This window comes from Oncorhynchus tshawytscha, linkage group LG24, assembly GCF_018296145.1.
Source record: "Oncorhynchus tshawytscha isolate Ot180627B linkage group LG24, Otsh_v2.0, whole genome shotgun sequence".
NCBI lineage: Eukaryota > Metazoa > Chordata > Actinopteri > Salmoniformes > Salmonidae > Oncorhynchus > Oncorhynchus tshawytscha.
This window is the reverse complement of record NC_056452.1, coordinates 11,489,236-11,509,383: the sequence shown is the minus strand read 5'-3', so window position 1 is coordinate 11,509,383 and position 20,148 is coordinate 11,489,236. Positions and strand designations below refer to the sequence as shown.

General features: G+C 43.4%; 2 protein-coding genes across 5 annotated transcripts in view; one reads left to right on the top strand and one right to left on the bottom strand.

Moving 5' to 3' along the window:
- Positions 1–19,823, bottom strand: part of LOC112223736 (heparan sulfate glucosamine 3-O-sulfotransferase 2-like) — a 41,889-nt gene extending 22,066 nt beyond the window's left edge. The window contains exon 1 of the mRNA XM_024386903.1: positions 19,290–19,823. The gene's annotated coding sequence lies outside the window, so the exon portion shown is untranslated. The remainder of the gene's footprint in view (positions 1–19,289) is intronic.
- Positions 1,386–4,270, top strand: LOC112223737. Of its 4 annotated transcripts, none has more exons than XM_042305319.1 (7): positions 1,387–1,548; positions 1,749–1,775; positions 2,077–2,285; positions 2,375–2,577; positions 3,136–3,148; positions 3,238–3,447; positions 3,537–4,270. In XM_042305319.1, exons 3-7 carry the CDS (start codon positions 2,210–2,212, stop codon positions 3,743–3,745), a joined length of 711 nt encoding a protein of 236 aa, XP_042161253.1. In that variant the 5' UTR covers positions 1,387–1,548; positions 1,749–1,775; positions 2,077–2,209; the 3' UTR covers positions 3,746–4,270. The 4 variants fall into 4 exon arrangements, 3 of the variants coding, with proteins under 3 accessions (XP_042161253.1, XP_042161251.1, XP_042161252.1); XM_042305317.1 differs by having other exon boundaries at positions 3,133–3,148; XR_002949360.2 differs by lacking the exon at positions 3,136–3,148 and having other exon boundaries at positions 1,386–1,548.
- Positions 19,824–20,148: the final 325 nt, after the last annotated feature.

Sequence of the window (20,148 nt, the reverse complement as noted above, 5' to 3'; positions counted from 1 at the left end):
CCTTTGACAGCTCTTTGGCCATAGTGGAGTTTGGAGTGTGACTGTTTGAGATTGTGGACAGGTGTCTTTTATACTGATAACAAGTTCAAACAGGTGCCATTAATACAGGTAACGAGTGGAGCCTCTTAAAGAAGGTCTGTGAGAGCCAGAAATCTTGCTTGTTTGTAGGTGACCAAATACTTATTTTCCACCATAATTTGCAAACAAATTCATTAAAAATCCTACAATGTGATTTTCTGGATTTGTTTTTCTCATTTTGTCTGTCATAGTTGAAGTGTACCTATGATGAAAATTACAGGCCTCTCTCATCTTTTTAAGTGGGAGAACTTGCACAATTCGTGGCTGACTAAATACTTTTTTGCTCCACTGTACATCACCTAGGGGCGGCAGGGTAGCCTAGTGGTTAGAGCGTTGGACTAGTAACTGGAAGTTTGCAAGTTCAAACCCCCGAGCTGACAAGGTACATATCTGTCGTTCTGCCCCTGAACAGGCAGTTAACCCACTGTTCTTAGGCTGCCATTGAAAATAAGAATTTCTTCTTAAAGGTACAAATCTGTTGTTCTGCCCCTGAACAGGCAGTAAACCCACTTTTCCTAGGCCGCCATTGAAAATAAGAATTTCTTCTAAACTGACTCGCCTGGTTAAATAAAGGTAAAAATAAAAAATTAAATCTATGAGAAGAACTCCTGTTTTACCTCAATTAGCCACAACATTCCTAGATTGAAAGGGACTATTTCTTGAAGCTGTGCTGCGCAATTTTCCCTACATTTCACCACACGTGGGCCAGCCCCCAAGCAATTCGAGTTTCAACCAATGAGCTTCAGCCCCTTGCCATATGAGTGATAGCTAGCAAGATGCACATGATTCACCCACAGTAGAGAGAGAGAGAGCAATGACATGCTGTACAAATCTGCACACATGTAAAGTAGTACCGGTACGCAATTTTCGGGGACCTCAAATGGCTCGTGAGTGCTACTTTCAGTTCTACTGGCTAAAAAGTAAACAAAAGAACCCTAGAATCTCTTTAAAGTTGCTGCTCCCTTGTCCTTGCCTACACACTAGAAGTGACAACACATGGTCTCTAACACTATCTCAGAGGAGTGTGGCCCTTGGTATTTACAGTAAGTCACCATGTTTAATGTCAATGAGAGAAGCACCAACAGTACTGAGACTAAATAATATGCTTTCTCTATTACTCTATAAAACCTTTCGTGTCATCAAATAAATTAACGTTAGTACTGCATTGAACGAAATCACAATTGACATAAAAAATACAAACTCAGATATAGGGTCAAAATATGAGAAGACAAGACATGCTAATTTTTGGGGAGTACACACACGTCATGTACAGTCCCCTTCTAAGAGAGAAAGAAGGGGAGGAGTTAAGCCCTGAGTTCTTGTGAAATGAAAGTGAACAATAGATTTTCTGTCTTGTCATATGGCACATCTAGAGAGAAGTTTGTTTGTTTTTAATGACTATTTCGCATTGCTATTGATAATAATCTGATATTTCTTTTTAAATCAGAAGTGGTAGTTGTGACCGGTAAGGTAAGGGGGTATATCTGATATTTTAACTTCCCAAAAATGAACAAACATTTCTATTATAAAACAAAACATGCTGAAGAGAGAGAGACACAGGATATACCGTATGTGTTATTGTGCTTGAGAGAAATAGAGAACAGGACAAACAGAAAAGTAGCTTAAAAACGATGTGTATAGTTATGGTTTCAAACTTTTTTTTTATGCAGGCAAAATGGCAGAAGCTGGTTTTCCTAGTAAGTCAACACGTCACTTTCTCAGGAGCTATTGGTTGCTTATCTTGTATTAATGTACTATATACAAACCATAGTTTAGTTAGTAGATCTATGTCATAGATTATAGATTTGGAGCAAACATGGGATTGTTGTTGAGTCTCTAACTGTTAAAAAAAACATTGTTTCCTGTAAGCATTGTCACAATAATGGAGCTCAACAGGACACACCTTCACATAAAGTCAACTCTGTCAGCGCCAAAAAGCATGGCCATGAAGTAAAAAAGGACTGTTTAATCTTTAATAAAACAGATATCTTCTTGCAGGTAAGCCAAGGATGGGAAAAGTATGCACCTGTGTCGTAGGTCATACTTTCAATTCTGATAAGGACTTGGTAAGACAACTCACTGGCGAGGAGACTGTACTGAAGTGTCACTAGCGGAGAGTGATGTCATCATAATGATCTGTCCTATGGGCAGTGACTTTGGAACTCTGGACCTTGATATACAACTGGAGGTGGTCTCAGACTACCTAGGTAGGTATCAAGAGGCTAATTACCTGAATACATGCTTTATTTGTTAGAGTTCTTAAACTAACCTTGTTCATCCCTCGCTCTCTTGACAGCTGGTAGACCTGTTGTTCTGGTGGTGCTGCACCATGACACTTTCGACCCAGACTCCACTATACCTGACAGCAGCAGACTAGTGACCAGAGGTGAGGTAATACTCACAGTGGACTGTCTATTTAATCACAGAGGACTGCTGGACTGTCCTCGCAATAAAGAAGCAGTCGATACGATTCTGAAGAGGCTAAACGTACAACCAAAGGTATAGTTACAACTTATAGCCCACTTTAAGTTATTTAGCACCACACTTGCCCCTCGCCACTTAAGAATATGCAAAAATGAATGATAATTCCCTTTTAGTGTAAGAGCTGTTTGAAAAGACCACCTGAAATGTCAGCCTGTTTTGGTGGGATGACGTTTTGGTTTGGCAGGTGACATCACCAGGTGGTAAAATAGTTAATCGATCAATAAGAATGAGAGTACCAAACCTCTCTGCCTATAACAGGTAGTTTTCAGTTTTCCCCTCCCCACTCAGACCACTCCCAGTCAGTTCAAGCAAAATTCTTGCTTGAGAAATTGCCCTTCGCTAAGAAGCTATTTTTGTTTCTGTTTGACCATTTGAATTGAAAACAATCACAGTAAGGTACTTAATTGTTACCCAGAAATGATTTGATCTTGAGATTTTTTTTTAAACTGCTGCATTGGACCCTTTAATTTTACTTGCCTAGTTAAATATCGGTTTAGAAATCTATGTTCAGCACAATGTAGAATTGAATACTATACTAATGATTCATGTCGTAACTTCTCTCTGTTGTAGCAGGAACTCACAGAAGGTAAAACACTGCTCTAAATAAAATGTATATTATGAATTGCACAATAACAAAGGTTTCATTTTTAACAAAACTGAGGTATCCTCTTGCAGGTAAGCCAAGGATGGGAAAAGTATGCACCTGTGTTGTAGGTCATACTTTCAATTCTGATAAGGACTTGGTAAGACAACTCACTGGCCGAGGAGACTGTACTGAAGTGTCACTAGCGGAGAGTGATGTCATCATAATGATCTGTCCTATGGGCAGTGACTTTGGAACTCTGGACCTTGATATACAACTGGAGGTGGTCTCAGACTACCTAGGTAGGTATCAAGAGGCTAATTACCTGAATACATGCTTTATTTGTTAGAGTTCTTAAACTAACCTTGTTCATCCCTCGCTCTCTTGACAGCTGGTAGACCTGTTGTTCTGGTGGTGCTGCACCATGACACTTTCAACCCAGACTCCACTATACCTGACAGCAGCAGACTAGTGACCAGGGGTGAGGTAATACTCACAGTGGACTGTCTATTTAATCACAGAGGACTGCTGGACTGTCCTCGCAATAAAGAAGCAGTCGATATGATTCTGAAGAGACTAAACGTACAACCAAAGATATAGTTACAACTTATAGCCCACTTTAAGTTATTTAGCACAGCACTTGCACACCACACAACGCTTGTTTAGGTGGGTTGAGTTTTGGCCAGCCTGGCGACATAAATTAGTTAAAAGACAATTAAGAAAGGGAGTTCCAAACTTCTCTGCCAATAACAGCTAGTTTTCAGTTTTCCCCTCCCCACTCAGACCACTCCCAGACAGTTCTAGGAAAATTATGTTCAGCTTGATTGAATTGTATAAGCACTTCTTTCAATCAACTTATGGAAACCACCAAAATGACTATTGGAGGGATGCAATGAATTGTATATTGATGTTGAATTGAGTTTTCAACTGACACGAGTTGAATATATTGTACATTAAACAACAACTAAAAACAATTGTAAAAGTAATTAAACAGTTTTCCCTATTGAATGTGCATTGATTGAAACCTGAGGTCATCTGAAATAAAATCTTCAAATGCTGATGACGCCTTGCAAATGCAATAAAAACAAACAGCTTTGATGAAATGTGAACTATCTATTTGAATTATTATTATTATTATTATTATCTACTATGGGTCAGAAAAGCTCAAATATTTTGTTAAACAATCTAGGAGCTTCAAAACACTAAACTTTTGAGTCAGCCATATGGTCAATTATCTTCATTTGCAGTTTTAGACATTTTGTAAGATAAGGCAAACTGTCACATTACAGTGCCCTCAATACTGTGTAATTACTGCTGTAAGTACAGTGTAGCAAGTATTGTAATGACTCATTGTCACACTGTACTTACACAGCGCTTACAGGAGTAACCCTAAACCTAGCCCTAACACTGACCTTTACCCTAAGTACAGGGTCAGTTCAGTATAACAATGAGTGATTACAATAGGCTACTTGTTACACTGTATTTACACAGTAGTAAGAGCACTAATGTAGATTATTTCCTGAAAAGGTATTAATAACCTATCTATTTTTAGATCCCTTCACCAACCCCATGGTAGGACCCTGGTAAAAACAACAACAAAAATGATTCATGGTAAGCAGGGTCAATTATGGTTAGCATCTTCAATGAGAAATCTTCAACAAGGTCACTGAAGATTGCTCAACTTCCCAGTCTAGCTTTTTCTTACCATTGGCACTTGAAGAGAGCATAGGTTTCTAATGTACAAAATCGACGCATTTCCCTCCGCTCTTTATATCTCGCCCAATACAAAGAGAAATGTAATTGATGTTCAACATGAGGTACGTTGAAATATGACTTTGACACAGTGTCCATTCAATGTGTTTTTGCTAGGTGGGCAGGCACCATGTCTATCTACATGTGCTATTAACACATCTGCCAATGACTCATTCAAATCTATATTGGGTTACTATCCAACATTCAAATATCAAGCAGGATTTTCACTTTGAGATTGATCACAGGGAAACCACCACACGGTGGTTATTATGAAATAAGATGAGGGTTGATCAGATTCCTCTTTGGGTTCGGTTTCTGGGTGAGCTGATCTGACAGAGGTAGCAAGGCTAAAGAGTGTGACCAGCTCTTAGCTTTGCTACACTCACATTCTATGTACCTCTCTTAAAGTCCAGGGATAGTAAAATGCACTACTGTGGCTGGTAATGATTGGGGTTATCGTGAGGAATTTTTGAGAAAACTCAAGAAACCCAAGATTGCAGCACCAACTAGTCACAATGTTTACTGACGGTCAATGACAAAATCACCAATGGAACGTCGCCCTTTCTTTGCTACACAGTAAGAGTATTAGTGCCATCAGGTGGATACATGCTTTTACTGCATTAAAACATAAAGTATACATACAGTACAAAACAACTTCAGATAGGGCTAAAATATGAGGACTGATCATGAAAAAAAAGCAAGTTCATTCTAGTCTACATGTTAACTTCTGCTTCCAACATACAACGAGAAAGAAGAGGAGTTCAGGTCCGTGTGTTTATGGGTAGTTCCTATTTCGTCTAATCTCGGGAATGTCAAACAAGAGGATATGAATCGCTTTGATCATTTTTCTAACTGGAAACCAAAACTTAAATTGGATATCAACTCAACGGCCTGTTTCATTACATTGGTGTCAGAAGTGATCGGACCCTGCATCCCCGACAGTGCGTGTGCTCGGCCGGTGAGCGCGTTTCTATTAAACGTAGAGCCGCAAACTAGCGTGAGGACGCGCTCTTTGAAAGGAGGGAGTAGTGAAACGACCCTGGGTTTATAAGCGCGGAAATCGTCTGTACCGCACGAGCATGCTTTTGCCTCTTAGTCGATAGCGCGCCCGACCTCTGGCTCGAAGGTCGCGGGTTCGAGACCTGCTCCCTGCCTGTTTCATTACAATATTTTTTTGTTCATAACTGGTCGTACACGCTCCCTAATATAGCTAATATTAATGGTGCATAGCGTTTGTGTTTACAGTCTGGGTTGAGCTGCAGTGTCGGCAGCACAGAGAAGGGATTTTACATTTGTGTGACAGGAAGATTAACATAGTAATGCTAGCTAAAATGCCTAATTTATCATGAAGTTAGCATGCCAATAGAACAAACTCAACAACTGAACAAAGTTGGCTTGCACTACCTGTCTAACTAGCCTTAGCCGGCTAACGTTACTGCCAAATATCTTTACAACTAAACCTCATTGTTCTCACTATGTTACTGCTGACTAGCTAGCAGGCTGGCTGGCTACAGTAGATAGCCCTACATGGCCACAGTCATGCTAGCTAGTGGAAGTGAGTTTGTCCCTCATGCTAGCTAGTGGAAGTGAGTTTGTCCCTCATGCTAGCTAATGGTAGCTATGTAGTGGATGTAAATTAACATTAGTCCCTCAACCTGCTGCTAAAAGATGAAGCGGCACGGCCAGAGCGAGGTAACGTTAGCTGCTGCAGAAAGGTGAAATTTGTACATTACTTTCTGTAGCTAATCTTTTGTCTGGTTGGTCCTTAGTGACTGAGTAGGACACAGTATGACATCTGAGCAGGTCATCAGTGTAAGCTCCCGAGTGGCAGACTAAGCTCCCGAGTGGCGGTCTAAGGCACTGCATCTCAGTGCTAGAGGCATTGCTACAGACCCTGGTTCGATCCCTGTATCACAACCGGCCGTGATCGGTAGGCCCATAGGGTGGTGCACAATTGGCCCAGCGTCGTCCGTGTTTGGCCTGAGTAGGCTCTCATTGTAATTAAGAATGAGTTTTTAACTGACTTGCCTAGTTAAATAAAAAAAATATGAACGATACAGAGAAACTCTGATATTACTTGATTACTGATTTCCCTGACACTCTCACCCTCTGTCATTCACAGGACCATTCAGGGTCCACTCACTCAGCCCTATCCACAAACTCTCAAGGTCCTCTTTCCTCCTACAACACCCTGATGAGAAGCAAAAAGCCTGTTCCAATGACTTGGATACAGAACTCAGTGCCTAAAGTGCCCAGCAGAGGGTCCACCGTGAGATGGCGGAAGTAGAAGTGTTGTGTTTGAAGCTGAAAGCATGTCGAGTACAGTTAACGAGAAAGGTGATTGGACAACAGTGAAGTTCAAGAATGGAACAAAAAGGGTCAAAATTGCTGTGGAAAATTAGTCTGATGAATTATTGCTTGTTGGAGTATGTTTTTTGGATAAGGATGTTATTTTTGGGAAACCCTTTTGAAGTCAAAAGGATGGGGAAGAAGGCACCGGGGGAAAAGTCCATGCAGTCAAAGTAACCAGGAGTAGTATTATTATTATTTTTTAAAGAATTTATTTTACCAGGTAGGCCAGTTGAGAACAAGTTCTCATTTACAACGGCGACCTGGCCAAGATAAAGCAAAGCAGTGCGACACAAACAACAGCACAGTTACACATCGAGTAAACAGGCGTACAGTCAATAACACAATAGAAAAAGTCTATATACAGTGTGTGTAAATGGCGTGAGGAGGTAAGGCAATAAATAGGCCATAGTAGCAAAGTAATTACAATTTAGCAAATTAACACTGGAGGGATAGATGTGCAGATTATGATGTGCAAGTATAGATACTAGTGTGCAAAAAAAGTAATTAAAAATCTAGGGATGAGGTAGGTAGATTGGATGGGCTATTTACAGATGGGCTGTGTACAGCTGCAATGATTGGTAAGCTGCTCAGATAGCTGATGCTTAAAGTTAGTGAGGGAGATATGTCTCCAGCTTCAGCGATTTTTGCAATTCGTTCTAGTCTTTGGCAGCAGAAAAGTGGAAGGAAAGGCAGCCAAAGCAGGTGTTGGCTTTGGAGATGACCAGTGAGATATACCTGCTGGAGCGCGTGCTACGGGTGGGTGTTGTTATGGTGACCAGTGAGCTGAGATAAGGCGGACCTAGAAAATACTTATAGATGACCTGGAGCCAGTGGGTCTGGCGATGAATATGTAGCGAGGCCAAGGCGACAAGAGCATACAGGTCGCAGTGGTGGATGGTATACGGGACTTTGGTGACAAAACGAATGGCACTATGATAGACTTTATCCATTTTGCTGTTGGAGGCTATTTTGTAAATGACATCGTCGGGGATCGGTAGGATAGTCAGGTTTACTAAGGTAAGTTTGGCAGCGTGAGTGAAGGAGGCTTTGTTGCAAAATAGGAAGCCTATTCTAGATTTAATTTTGGATTGGAGATGTTTAATATGAGTCTGGAAGGAGAGTTTACAGTCTAACCAGACACCTAGATATTTGTAGTTGTCCACATATTCTAAATCATCAGAACCATCCAGAGTAATTATGCTAGGCGGGCGGGTGAGGGCAGCGATCGGTTGAAAAACATGCATTTAGTTTTACTAGCGTTTAAGAGGAGTTGGAGGCCACGGAAGGAGTGTTGTATGGCATTGAAGCTCGTTGGAGATTTGTTAACACAGTGTCCAAAGAAGGGCCAGACGTATACAGAATGGTGTCGTCTGCTTAGAGGTGGATCAGGGAATCACCTGCAGCAAGAGCAACATTGTTGATATATACAGAAAAAAGAGCCGTCCCGAGAATTGAACCATGTGGTACCCCCATAGAGACTGCCAGAGGTCCGGACAACAGGCCCTCCGATCTGACACACTGAACTCTATCTGAGAAGTAGTTGGTGAACAGTAGTGGAGAGGGTAGCAAGTTTTAAGTTCCTCGGCATACACATCACAGACTGGTAACAGGGGTTGCAACAATGGCGGCGGATAAGTTTAGAAAGACAGAGTCAAGATTGTCTAGCCCGGCTGATTTGTACATGTCCAGGTTTTGCAGCTCTTTCAGAACATCTGGTATCTGGATTTGGTTGAAGGAGAAGCTGAGGATGCTTGGGCAAGTAGCTGCGGGGGGTGCGGAGCTGTTGGCCGGGTTTGGGTTAGCCAGGAGGAAAGCATGGCCAGCCGTAGAGAAATGCTTATTGAAATTCTTAATTATCGTGGATTTATCAGTGGTGACAGTGTTCCCTAGCTTCAGTGCAATGGGCAGCTGGGAGGAGGTGCTCTTATTCTCCATGGACTTTACAGTGTCCCAAAACATTTTGGAGTTAGAGCTACAGGATGCAAATTTCTGTTTGAAAAGGCTAGCCTTTGTTCTCCTAACTGACTATGTGTATTGGTTCCTGACTTCCCTGGAAAGTGTCATATCGCGGGACTATTCAATTCTAGTGCAGTCCACCACAGGATGTTTTTGTGCTGGTCGAGGGCAGTCAGGTCTGGAGTGAACCAAGGGCTATATCTGTTCTTAGTTCTACATTCTTTGAAAGGGGCATGCATATTTAAGATGGTCAGGAAATTACTTTCAAAGAACGACCAGGCATCCTCTACTGATGGGATGAGGTCAATATCCTTCCAGGATACCCGGGCCAGGTCGATTAGAAAGACCTGCTCGCAGAAGGGTTTTACGGAGCGTTTGACAGTGATGAGGGGTGGTCATTTGACCGCGGACCCATAGCGGATGCAGGCAATGAGGCAGTGATCGCTGAGATCCTGATTGAAAACAGCAAAGGTGTATTTGGAGGGCAAGTTGGTGAGGATAATATCTATGAGGGTGCCCATGTTAACGGATTTAGGGTTGTACCTGGTGGGTTCCTTGATAATTTGTGTGAGATTGAGGGCATCTATCTTAGATGGTAGGACTGCCGGGGTGTTAAGCATATCCCAGTTTAGATCACCTAACAGAACGAACTCTAAAGATAGATGGGGGGGCAATCAATTCACATATGGTGTCCAGGGCACAGCTGGGAGCTGAGGGGTGTCTATAACAGGCAGAAACAGTGATAGACCTATACCAGGCGGAAACAGTGAGAGACTTATTTCTGGAGAGATTCATTTTTTAAATTAGAAGCTGATTGGGCATAGACCTGGAAGGTATGACAGAACTTTGCAGGCTATCTCTGCAGTAGATTGCAACTCCAATCCTTTGGCAGTTCTATCTTGATGGAAAATGTTGTAGTTGGGGATGGAAATCTCAGAATTTTTGGAGGCCTTCCTAAGCCAGGATTCAGACACGGCAAGGCCATCAGGGTTGGCGGAGTGTGCTAAAGCAGTGAGTAAAACTAACTAGGGAGGAGGCTTCTAATATTAACATGCATGAAACCAAGGCATTTACGGTTACAAAAGTCAACAAATGAGAGTGCCTGGGGACATGCAGGGCCTGGGTTAACCTCCACATCACCCGAGGAACAGAGGAGTAGGAGCGTGCATTGTGGCTCGTGAAATGATCGAAGCATGAAGTGAATAGCTTTGATTTTCGGAGCAGGGCACCGGTTAAAGGTGTTATCTCTGGCGTCTGTTGGACATAGATAAGCATTATCTTCGGCAAAAAATTCCAGGAGTAGTTAATGCATGTCGCTTGACCCGTATGGAGAATGGGGAAAAGGAGCAAAGTTTCTGTATTATTGATGTTTCATGAGTTTTTACTACCCTATGTAAAGTTGGGATGTATAAGATGTAGAGGATGTAAACGCCGTAAGACCGTTTGTGCAAAACCCACTGCATTGCAAGAAGTGTAAAAAGTTTGGCCATGTGTCAACTGTTTGCAGACGGAAGGAACATGTTAGTTGAATAGTCTGTGAATGTAAAATATTGCAACTGTGGTGGGGATCATATTTCTGAATTCCATGAGCTCCCTATTAGGGTGAAAGAGGTTGAGGTGTCAAGGATCAAGGCTGTACAGCAAATATCCTATGTGGAGGTGGTGAAGAGTGTTGAAGGGGCAAAAGGCCACAGTTCTGAAGAAGATATGGTGGTGGATGCACCACAACCAGTTGCAAATGTTATACGTCAATCAAGTGATCTGGATACACTTATTGTGAAGAAGATGGATTTGGTAGCATTTATAGCCACAGTTATTAATTGTACAGCACAAGTGTGAGAGACGCAGACTCGGTCTCAACTTTTAAGTCTTTATTGAAGACTCATCTCTTCAGTAGGTCCTATGATTGAGTGTAGTCTGGCCCAGGAGTGTGAAGGTGAACGGAAAGGCACTGGAGCAACGAACCGCCCTTGCTGTCTCTGCCTGGCCGGTTCCACTCTCTCCACTGGGATTCTCTGCCTCTAACCCTATTACAAGGGCTGAGTCACTGGCTTACCAGGGCTCTTTCATACCGTCCCTAGGAGGGGTGCGTCACTTGAGTGGGTTGAGTCACTGATGTGATCTTCCTGTCTGGGTTGGCGCCCCCCCTTGGGTTGTGCCGTGGCGGAGATCTTTATGGCCTATACTCAGCCTTGTCTCAGGATGGTAAGTTGGTGGTTGAAGATATCCCCCTAGTGGTGTGGGGGCTGTGCTTTGGCAAAGTGGGTGGGGTTATATCCTGCCTGTTTGGCCCTGTCCGGGGGTATCGTCAGCCGCGCCACAGTGTCTCCCGACGCTTCCTGTCTCAGCCTCCAGTATTTATGCTGCAGTAGTTTGTGTCGGGGGGCTAGGGTCAGTCTGTTATATCTGGAGTATTTCTCCTGTCTTATCCGGTGTCCTGTGTGAATTTAAGTATGGTCCCTCTAATTCTTTCTTTCTCTCTCTCTGAGGACCTGAGCCCTAGGACCTTGCCTCAGGACTACCTGGCCTGATGACTCCTTGCTGTCCCCAGTCCACCTGGCCGTGCTGCTGCTCCAGTTTCAACTGTTCTGCCTGCAGCTATGAACATTTTGAGATATCAGATGATGTAAGAAGGGCTTAATAAATAAATTTGATTTGAAGAGTCCCAAATGTCCAAGAAGTTGGACATCATTATATCTGCAGCCGAGATGTTTTTGGGCCTCCAAGACTTCAAATCAAATCAAATCAAATTTATTTATATAGCCCTTCGTACATCAGCTGATATCTCAAAGTGCTGTACAGAAACCCAACCTAAAACCCCAAACAGCAAGCAATGCAGGTGTAGAAGCACGGTGGCTAGGAAAAACTCCCTAGAAAGGCCAAAACCTAGGAAGAAACCTAGAGAGGAACCAGGCTATGTGGGGTGGCCAGTCCTCTTCTGGCTGTGCCGGGTGGAGATTATAACAGAACATGGCCAAGATGTTCAAATGTTCATAAATGACCATTATGGTCAAATAATAATAATCACAGGCAGAACAGTTAAAACTGGAGCAGCAGCACGGCCAGGTGGACTGGGGACAGCAAGGAGTCATCATGCCCGGAAGTCCGACTTAACGGCAGAAGCACTGCAGGGACTACTACAGAAATGTCCTGCCATCACAGGATCTTCTGAGCCTGTGTAAAGAACTGATTAAAACAGAAAAGCAGGCTGATTTAATTAACATTTAGTCACTAATAGTTTGTACAATAGTTTATAATTTAGTTATTCTTTACCCCGCAATGTTTTCCTTTTTGAATTCTTATTATCCACCTGTACAGTAGGTGGCGGTACGCACATAATTGTTGCGAACGCCATGTCAGAGCAAAGACCAAGCCAACCCAATGGTCACTCTTACAGAGCTCCAGAATTCCTCTGTGGAAATGGGAGAACCTTCCAGAAGGACAACCATCTCTGCAGCACTCCACCAATCAGGCCTTTATGGTAGAGTGACCAGATGGAAGCCACTCCTCTGTCAGTAAAAGGCACATGACAACCCACTTGAAGTTTGCCAAACGGCACCTAAAGGACTCTCAGACCATCAGAAACAAGATTTTCTGTTCTGATGAAGACAACATTTAACCATTTGGCCTGAATGCCAAGTGTCACATCTGGATGAAACCTGGCACCATCTCTACGGTGAAGCATGGTGGTGGCAGCATCATGCTGTGGGGATGTTTTTCAGGGGCAGGGACTGGGAGACTAGTCAGGATTGAGGCAAAGATCAACGGAGCAAAGTACAGAGAGATCCTTAATGAAAAACCTGCTCCAGAGCGATCAGGACCTTAGACTGGGGCAAAGGTTCACCTTCCAAAAGGACAACAACCCTAAGCACGCAACCAAAACAATGCAGGAGTAGTTCTGGGACAAGTCTCTGAAAGTCCTTGAGTGGCCCAGCCAGAGCCCGGACTTCAACCCAATCGAACATCTTTGGAGAGACCTGAAAATAGCTCTGCAGTGACGCTCCCCACCCAACCTGACAAAGCTTGAGAGGATCTGCAGAGAAGAGTGGGAGAAACTCCCCAAATACAGTTGTACCCAAGAAGACTCGAGGCTATAATCGCTGCCAAAGGTGCTTCAACCAAGTACTGAGTAAAGGGTCTGAATACTTATGTAAATGTGATATTTGCAGTTTTTTCAAATTTATTAAATTGTTAACATTTTGCTTTGTCATTGTGGGGTATTTTGTGTAGATTGGGGATTCTTTTTATTTTTTATATTTAGAATAAGGCTGTATCGTAACAATGTGGAAAAAGTCAAGGGGTCTGAATACTTTCCGAATGTACCGTATGTCATAAGTGTTTCCAACGTAGGTTTAGAGATAGCTCTGTCATTTCCAATGCTAGAGACCTGGCAGTGTGGTGCCAGGATAATAACCGCTCCATCAACATTGATCAAGACAAAGGAGATGACCAAGCACTCCCCCATTTTCTTTGACGGGGCTGGAGGCATCTGCTCGGACTCCGACTTCAAGGCACTACAGAGGGTAGTGGGTATGGCCCAGTAAATCACTGGGGCCAAGCTTCCTGTCATCCAGGACCTCTATACCAGGCGGTGTCAGGAAGGCCCTAAAAATTGCCAAAGACTCCAGTCACCCGAGTCATAAACTGTTCTCTCTGCTACCACACATCAAGCGGTACCGGAGAGCCAAGTCTAGGTACAAAAGGCTTTAACAGCTTCTATACCAAGCCATACGTCTCCTGAACAGCTAATCAAATGGCTACCCGGACTATTTGCATATCCCCCCAATTTTTACGCTGCTCTACTCTGTTTATTATCGATGCATAATAACTTTACCTCTACCTACATGTACATATTACCTCAATTACCTAGACTAACCGGTGCCCCCACACATTGACTCTGTACTGCTAACCCTTGCATATAGCTTCGCTACTGTTATTTTATTGTTGCTCTTTAATAAAACCTTTTTACTTCAGTTTATTTTAGTAAATACTTTCTTAACACTTATTTTTCTTAACTGCATTGTTGGTTAAGGGCTTGTAAGTAAGCATTTCACTGTAAGGTCTACACCTGTTGTATTCAGCGCATGTGACAAATATAATTTGATTTGAAGGTGAGTGTTGAGCCAATATCTTCTCTGTATATATCTGCAGATCCAGAGGCATCAGGCAGTAGGTCCTCTGTTTTCCTGGCCAAATTAATTGTGGTAGAAAGTTCTAATGACATTCTGATTCATAATCTAGCTCTACTGGACTCCCGTCCTGAGCCTGCCCGTTGCCTTGAGCTCGAGCTTGCTGTTATTTAAGTCCCGCCATGGGACTATCCTGGTGTTGCATACTTCAGTTGCATTGTGGTCACTTCTCGCTCTGTGCTGTTCCTCCCAGGACCCCAAAAAACGTGGCAATGGCTGGCGTGAACCCACGTAGACCTCTCTGCAACCTTGACCGCTGTCTGGGTTGTCAGGAGCCCCTGGAATGGACCAGTCCAGCGCTGTTGGTGCCAAGTCTATCTGCAGGGTCCTCGATGACCACCCAATCTTCTGGCTGCAATTTGTGGAGCTGTCCTCCTCTTTGGTTCAGGCAAAGCTGCTTCTTTGACGGGGTGAGTGACTGGTTGCCGGGAAGTCAGGCACAGCAGAGCAGAGATGGGTGATAACAGGAGAACTTTAATATACACCCTGGCCCAAAGGCACAGGCGAGGCAGCACAAAGCACAACCACAGTAACATGAACCGGATTCAACCAAACAAACAAACCTAGGTTTGAAACAAACCAAGGAAACAGAGGGTAACAAACATTTAGTCTGATGAGGGAATGTGAACCAGGTGTGCGTGAAAACAAGACAGAACAAATGGAAAATGAAAGGTGGAGCAGCGATGGCTAGATGACCGGTGACGTTTACCACCGAACGCAGCCCGAACAAGGAGAGGGACCGACTTCTGTGGAAGTCTGACAACTTCAGAGCATTGTTAAATGCAGTACAGAGCATAGTAACTTGCGATTCCAGCAGTGTACTTGACAGGTATTCGACCTGTCCTTAAGAAAAATGTCATTATGCAATCATTCATTCGCAATCATTCTGGTATTGTGCGCATCCACACATTAATTCATGGGGTACCCCCTCATTTGCTTAGTTCTTTAACAGTATCTACATTTCTTAACAGCAGTCAACTCTTAGCTCAATCAGTTAACTAATTCCAGGCCTATTTTAAATTCAATTTGGTTCCCTTAAATTCAAATCCGAAGATCAGTCAACTCAATTCTGCTTACTTAAATTCAACAACAAGTTTTCAACCAATTTAGAATGTCAAATTGTCTTCCCAGATGAGGTGAAGAACCCACGTTGCCAAAGTCATGCACTACCCGAAATGCATACCTGCTGCCAGTATACATCGTAACAGTATCCTTAAACAAAATGCATGCACAGGTGAGAGCAAACAATTCTGCAGCTTGGGATGACAGATGTGGTGGTATATTTAGCACTCTCTAGGGAAGGCAGCCATAGTTAATGTATAAGACACTAGTGGTTCTCCTTCAGTACCCCTGGAGTCCACTGTATCTTGTCATTCATCACCATCTTGTGGTCAGAGAGTGTCTGTACAACCTCAGCATAGTCATGCAGCCAGGCTCTACAATAGCCTGCCATTCCTGCGCGTCAACACATAGTACCAGTCAAAAGTTTGGACACACCTACTCATTCCAGAGTTTTCCTTTATTTGTACTATTTTCTACATTGTAGAATAATAGTGAAGACATCAAAACTATGAAATAACACATATGGAATCATGTAGTAACCAAAAAAGTGTTAAACAAATCTAAATATATTTTATATTTGAGATTCTTCAAAGTAGCCACCCTTTGCCTTGACAGCTTTGCACACTCTTGGCATTTTCTCAACCAGCTTCAAGAGGAAGTCACCTGGAATGCATTTCAATTAACAGGTGTGCCTTGTTAAAAGTTTATTTGTGGAATTTCTTTCCTTCTTAATGTGTTTGAGCCGATCAGTTGTGTTGTGACAGGTAGGGGTGGTATACAGAAGACAGCCCTATTTGGTAAAGAACAGCTAAAATAAGCAAAATGAGAAAGTCCATCAGTAATTTAAGACATGAAGGTCCTTAGGAACATTTCAAGAAGTTTCTTCAAGTGCAGTCACAAAAACCATCAAGTGCTATGATGAAGCTGGCTCTCATGAGGAAAGGAAGCTCCAGAGTTACCTCTACTGCAGAGGATAAGTTCATTAGATTTACCAGCCTCAGAAACTGCAGCCCAAATAAATGCTTCAGAGTTCAAGTGACAGACACATCTCAACATTAACTGTTGAGAGGAGACTGCGTGAATTAGGCCTTCATGGTCGAATTGCTGTGAAGAAACCACTACTAAAGGACAACAATAAGAAGAAGAGACTTGCTTGGGCCAAGAAATGCAAACAATGGACATTAGACCAGTGGAAATCTGGCCTTTGGTCTGGAGTCCAAATTGGAGATTGTTGGTTCCAACCGCCGTGTGTATGTGAGATGCAGACTAGGTGAACGGATGATCTCCGCATGTGTGGTTCCCACCGTGAAGCATGGAGGAGGAGGGGGTGTAATGGTGTGGGGGTGCTTTGCTGGTGACACTATCAGTGATTTATTTAGAATTCAAGGCACACTTAACCAGCATAGCAACCACAGCATTCTGCAGCGATATGCCATCCCATCTGGTTTGAGCTTAGTGGGATTATCATTTGTTTTTCAACAGGACAATGGCCCAACACACCTCCAGGCTGTGTAAGGGCTATTTGACCAAGAAGGAGAGTGATGGAGTGCTGTATCAGATGACCTGGGCTCTACAATCACCTCAACCCAATTGAGATGGTTTGGGATGAGTTGGACAGCAGAGTGAAGGAAAGGCAGCCAACAAGTGCTCAGCATATGTGGGAACTCCTTCAAGACTGTTGGGGAAAGCATTCCAGGGTAAGCTGGTTGAGAACATGCCAAGAGTGTGCAAAGCTGTCATCAAGGCAAAGGGTATATACTTTGAAGAATCTCAAATATAAATATATTTTGATTTGTTTAAAATATTTTTGGTGACTACATGATTTAATATAATATAATGTTCTAAATACTTAATGGATTGAGACACAAGCTGCAGTTTTTTTCTTAGAAACTTGGCCATTTTCAGCAAGGAACACTAACAGAGCTCTGGTGTCGACTTTGCATGCTTGTTGGTTTTCAAGACACAGTAACATGTTGTCGACACACTGTATAAAAGGAAACCCAGCAGGGGGTATGAAACCCTCTAAATTGTTCGCCAAAGCAGCAGAAAACAACACTGCAGGTGATACCGTATAACCTTAGGGGCAAACGGTCCAAGTCCAACGTTTGTTTAAAAATGTAAGGGCGAACCAGAACTGTGATTCTGGAGCGACGGGAATGCTAAAGAAAGCATTAGCCAAGTCAACAACTGAAAACCATTTAGCCGGTGCTGGCACTGCAGATAGTACTGTAACGGGGTTTGGCAAAACGAGCGCTTGCATGAACTGCATCGTTAACAGGTCTGAGATCTTGAACAAAACGCCAATCACCTGAAGCTTTTCAGGCAGGAAGAATGGGGGTGTTGCAGGGAGAGTCTGGACAAGGCACCATTGCTCCTCTTTCTACCAATGAAGCATGAACAGCGTCAATCTCCCACACTGCCTCCTGACTCGGAGGATACTGGGCTCGGCCGGGTCTATGTGCTCTCAGGTGTGACGTAAGCGGTTTCACCCCCCTCATTTACCCAATGTCATACTTATCTTTATCCCACAGAGAGTCTGGGAGAACAGCCAACAAGGGTGGCTCAGTCTCCATGGAAACCATCTGTTTATTTGGCTTTGCATGATCTAAACCATGCACGCCTCGCTGTACAGCAGCAACCCAACAGCAAGGCACACATAATGTGTGCTCGTGGAGAATTTTAGACCCATCCACTCTACCTTCCCAGTCAGTAACCTGCAAGACAGATTTCAACCAGACACCAGTATCCTCCCAGGCAACGTCACCTGTCAAATCAAATCAAAGTTTATTTGTCACGTGCGCCGAATACAACCGGTGTAGACTTTACAGTGAAATGCTTACTTACAGGTTCTAACCAACAGTGCAAAAAAGGTATTAGGTGAACAATAGGTAAGTAAAGAAATAAAAACAACAGTAGTGGGGCTATATACAGAAGCGAGGCTATATACAGTAGCGAGGCTATATACAGTAGCCTTAGCTGCTGAAACATGTGGTACCCTGTCACTAAAAATATAAAATAAGCTTGTTCTTTAGACATGCAAAATTGGGGCCCACTATATGTCACTGCATAGTAAGCTCTCTGGTGGTGTGGTTCCTGTCAGCCAGTTCTGTTCATACTATAAATCTCTCGTCACTGGTACAATGTAAGTCAGTCTGTGGCATAAAACTACTAGTTTGTTTCCAACAGCTGCGGGCTGTTGAGAAAATCTCTTCAATTGGGTCACAATGTGATCCGTCATTGTGCTGTATGTCCCATGCATAGTACCAATCACACGTTGGGTCAGTTAGGCAGCGTCATGAGATGGCATGTCCCCTGAGGCTGTATAACAGTGAGGCCCTTTTCTTTAAAAAATAATGTTAATTCCCAATGTACAGAGATCTCTTCCCACTAAATGTACAGGGCAACATGCAGAACAAATGAATTGATGTTTTATGCATGTCATCAACTTTAACAGGTAGGGGCATCATGAAAAACTCTTTCATAGTCATTCCCGAGGCTCCCACAGTGCTGACTGAATAATTTCACATGGGAGGTTTGGACATAGATTTAGAATTTATGACAGACATTGCATCGCCAGTATCTACTAGAAAATTGATTGACTCATCACTGACGAAGAGACAAACCATTGGCTCCTCACAGGGGCTTGAAAACATCTTTAAATGCTTTCCAAGAGTGTCAACTGTCACTACCTCGCGTCAGTCCATATGTGGGATGTAAAGAGTCGTTTTCAGCGGTGGTCCAGTTTTCAAACCCACCACGTTTGATAGGTTTGCTTCCACATGTTCAAGTGAAATGTCCCTCCGGTCCAGAGATATAGCAGGTCAAGCTATTACCTTGTGGTGTCTGTTGTCCAGCCCGTCCTTCAGCACGGTCTCCCCTTCCTTGTCTCCCTCTACCTCTTCCTTTTCCTCGCTGTCCATCATTTTGAGGTCCTCCCTGAGCCTGCTGGCCCTGTCCTTGATAGAAGGCCAGCTGTGCAGCTTGTAGTTTCACAACCTCCCTTTTTCATTCTCTGTTTCGTCTTATCTTCTTGAGACAGTTGCTGCCTCTCAGCGTGTTTACAGTGTTCAATGACCATCTGTTGCTGGTCTGATGCCACTGTGTTTGCATAAAACGTTATCCAATCTATGCCTGTAGTCTTCCAGTAACCCTTTAGCTTTCTGCGTGCAACTATGGATGGCTGTCCAATCAGTTATGGGCGGGTAATGTTATTTTATGCAATCACACAGTCCAGCCAGCTGGGTCTGATAAAGTCTGTCGTCCGTCCAGTGAAACGGTAGTCATTGTAGGCGTGTGTAGAATGGGTTCCACCTGTGCTGGGGCTGCCTCTGAGGGGTCTGTTGGTCCTGCAGTTGTATCAGGTCTTGTTAGGGGAGCTGCGGCGGGGGAGGTGCCTGAGCGGGCTGCTGTTGGACAACCAGGGCGGGTGCTGGTGGGTACAGGGGTATAATAGGGAGGTGTAAAGTCATTATCATAAATCATCCCAGTCTACTTGCCTTAGCTTTCTTGGTTTCTTCCAAGTCCTGTAACTTCTTTCTACATTCTGCCAATAAAGCTTCACTCAATGTGCCTTTTTAAGGGAAAATCTTCTACCGTGTGCCAGAGAGGTACCTGCTAGGGGTACCTGCTCCAGAATGTCCCTGCCCCACTTATCCACCATTACCTTTACCGGTCCTGTCAGCAGGTCGGGCA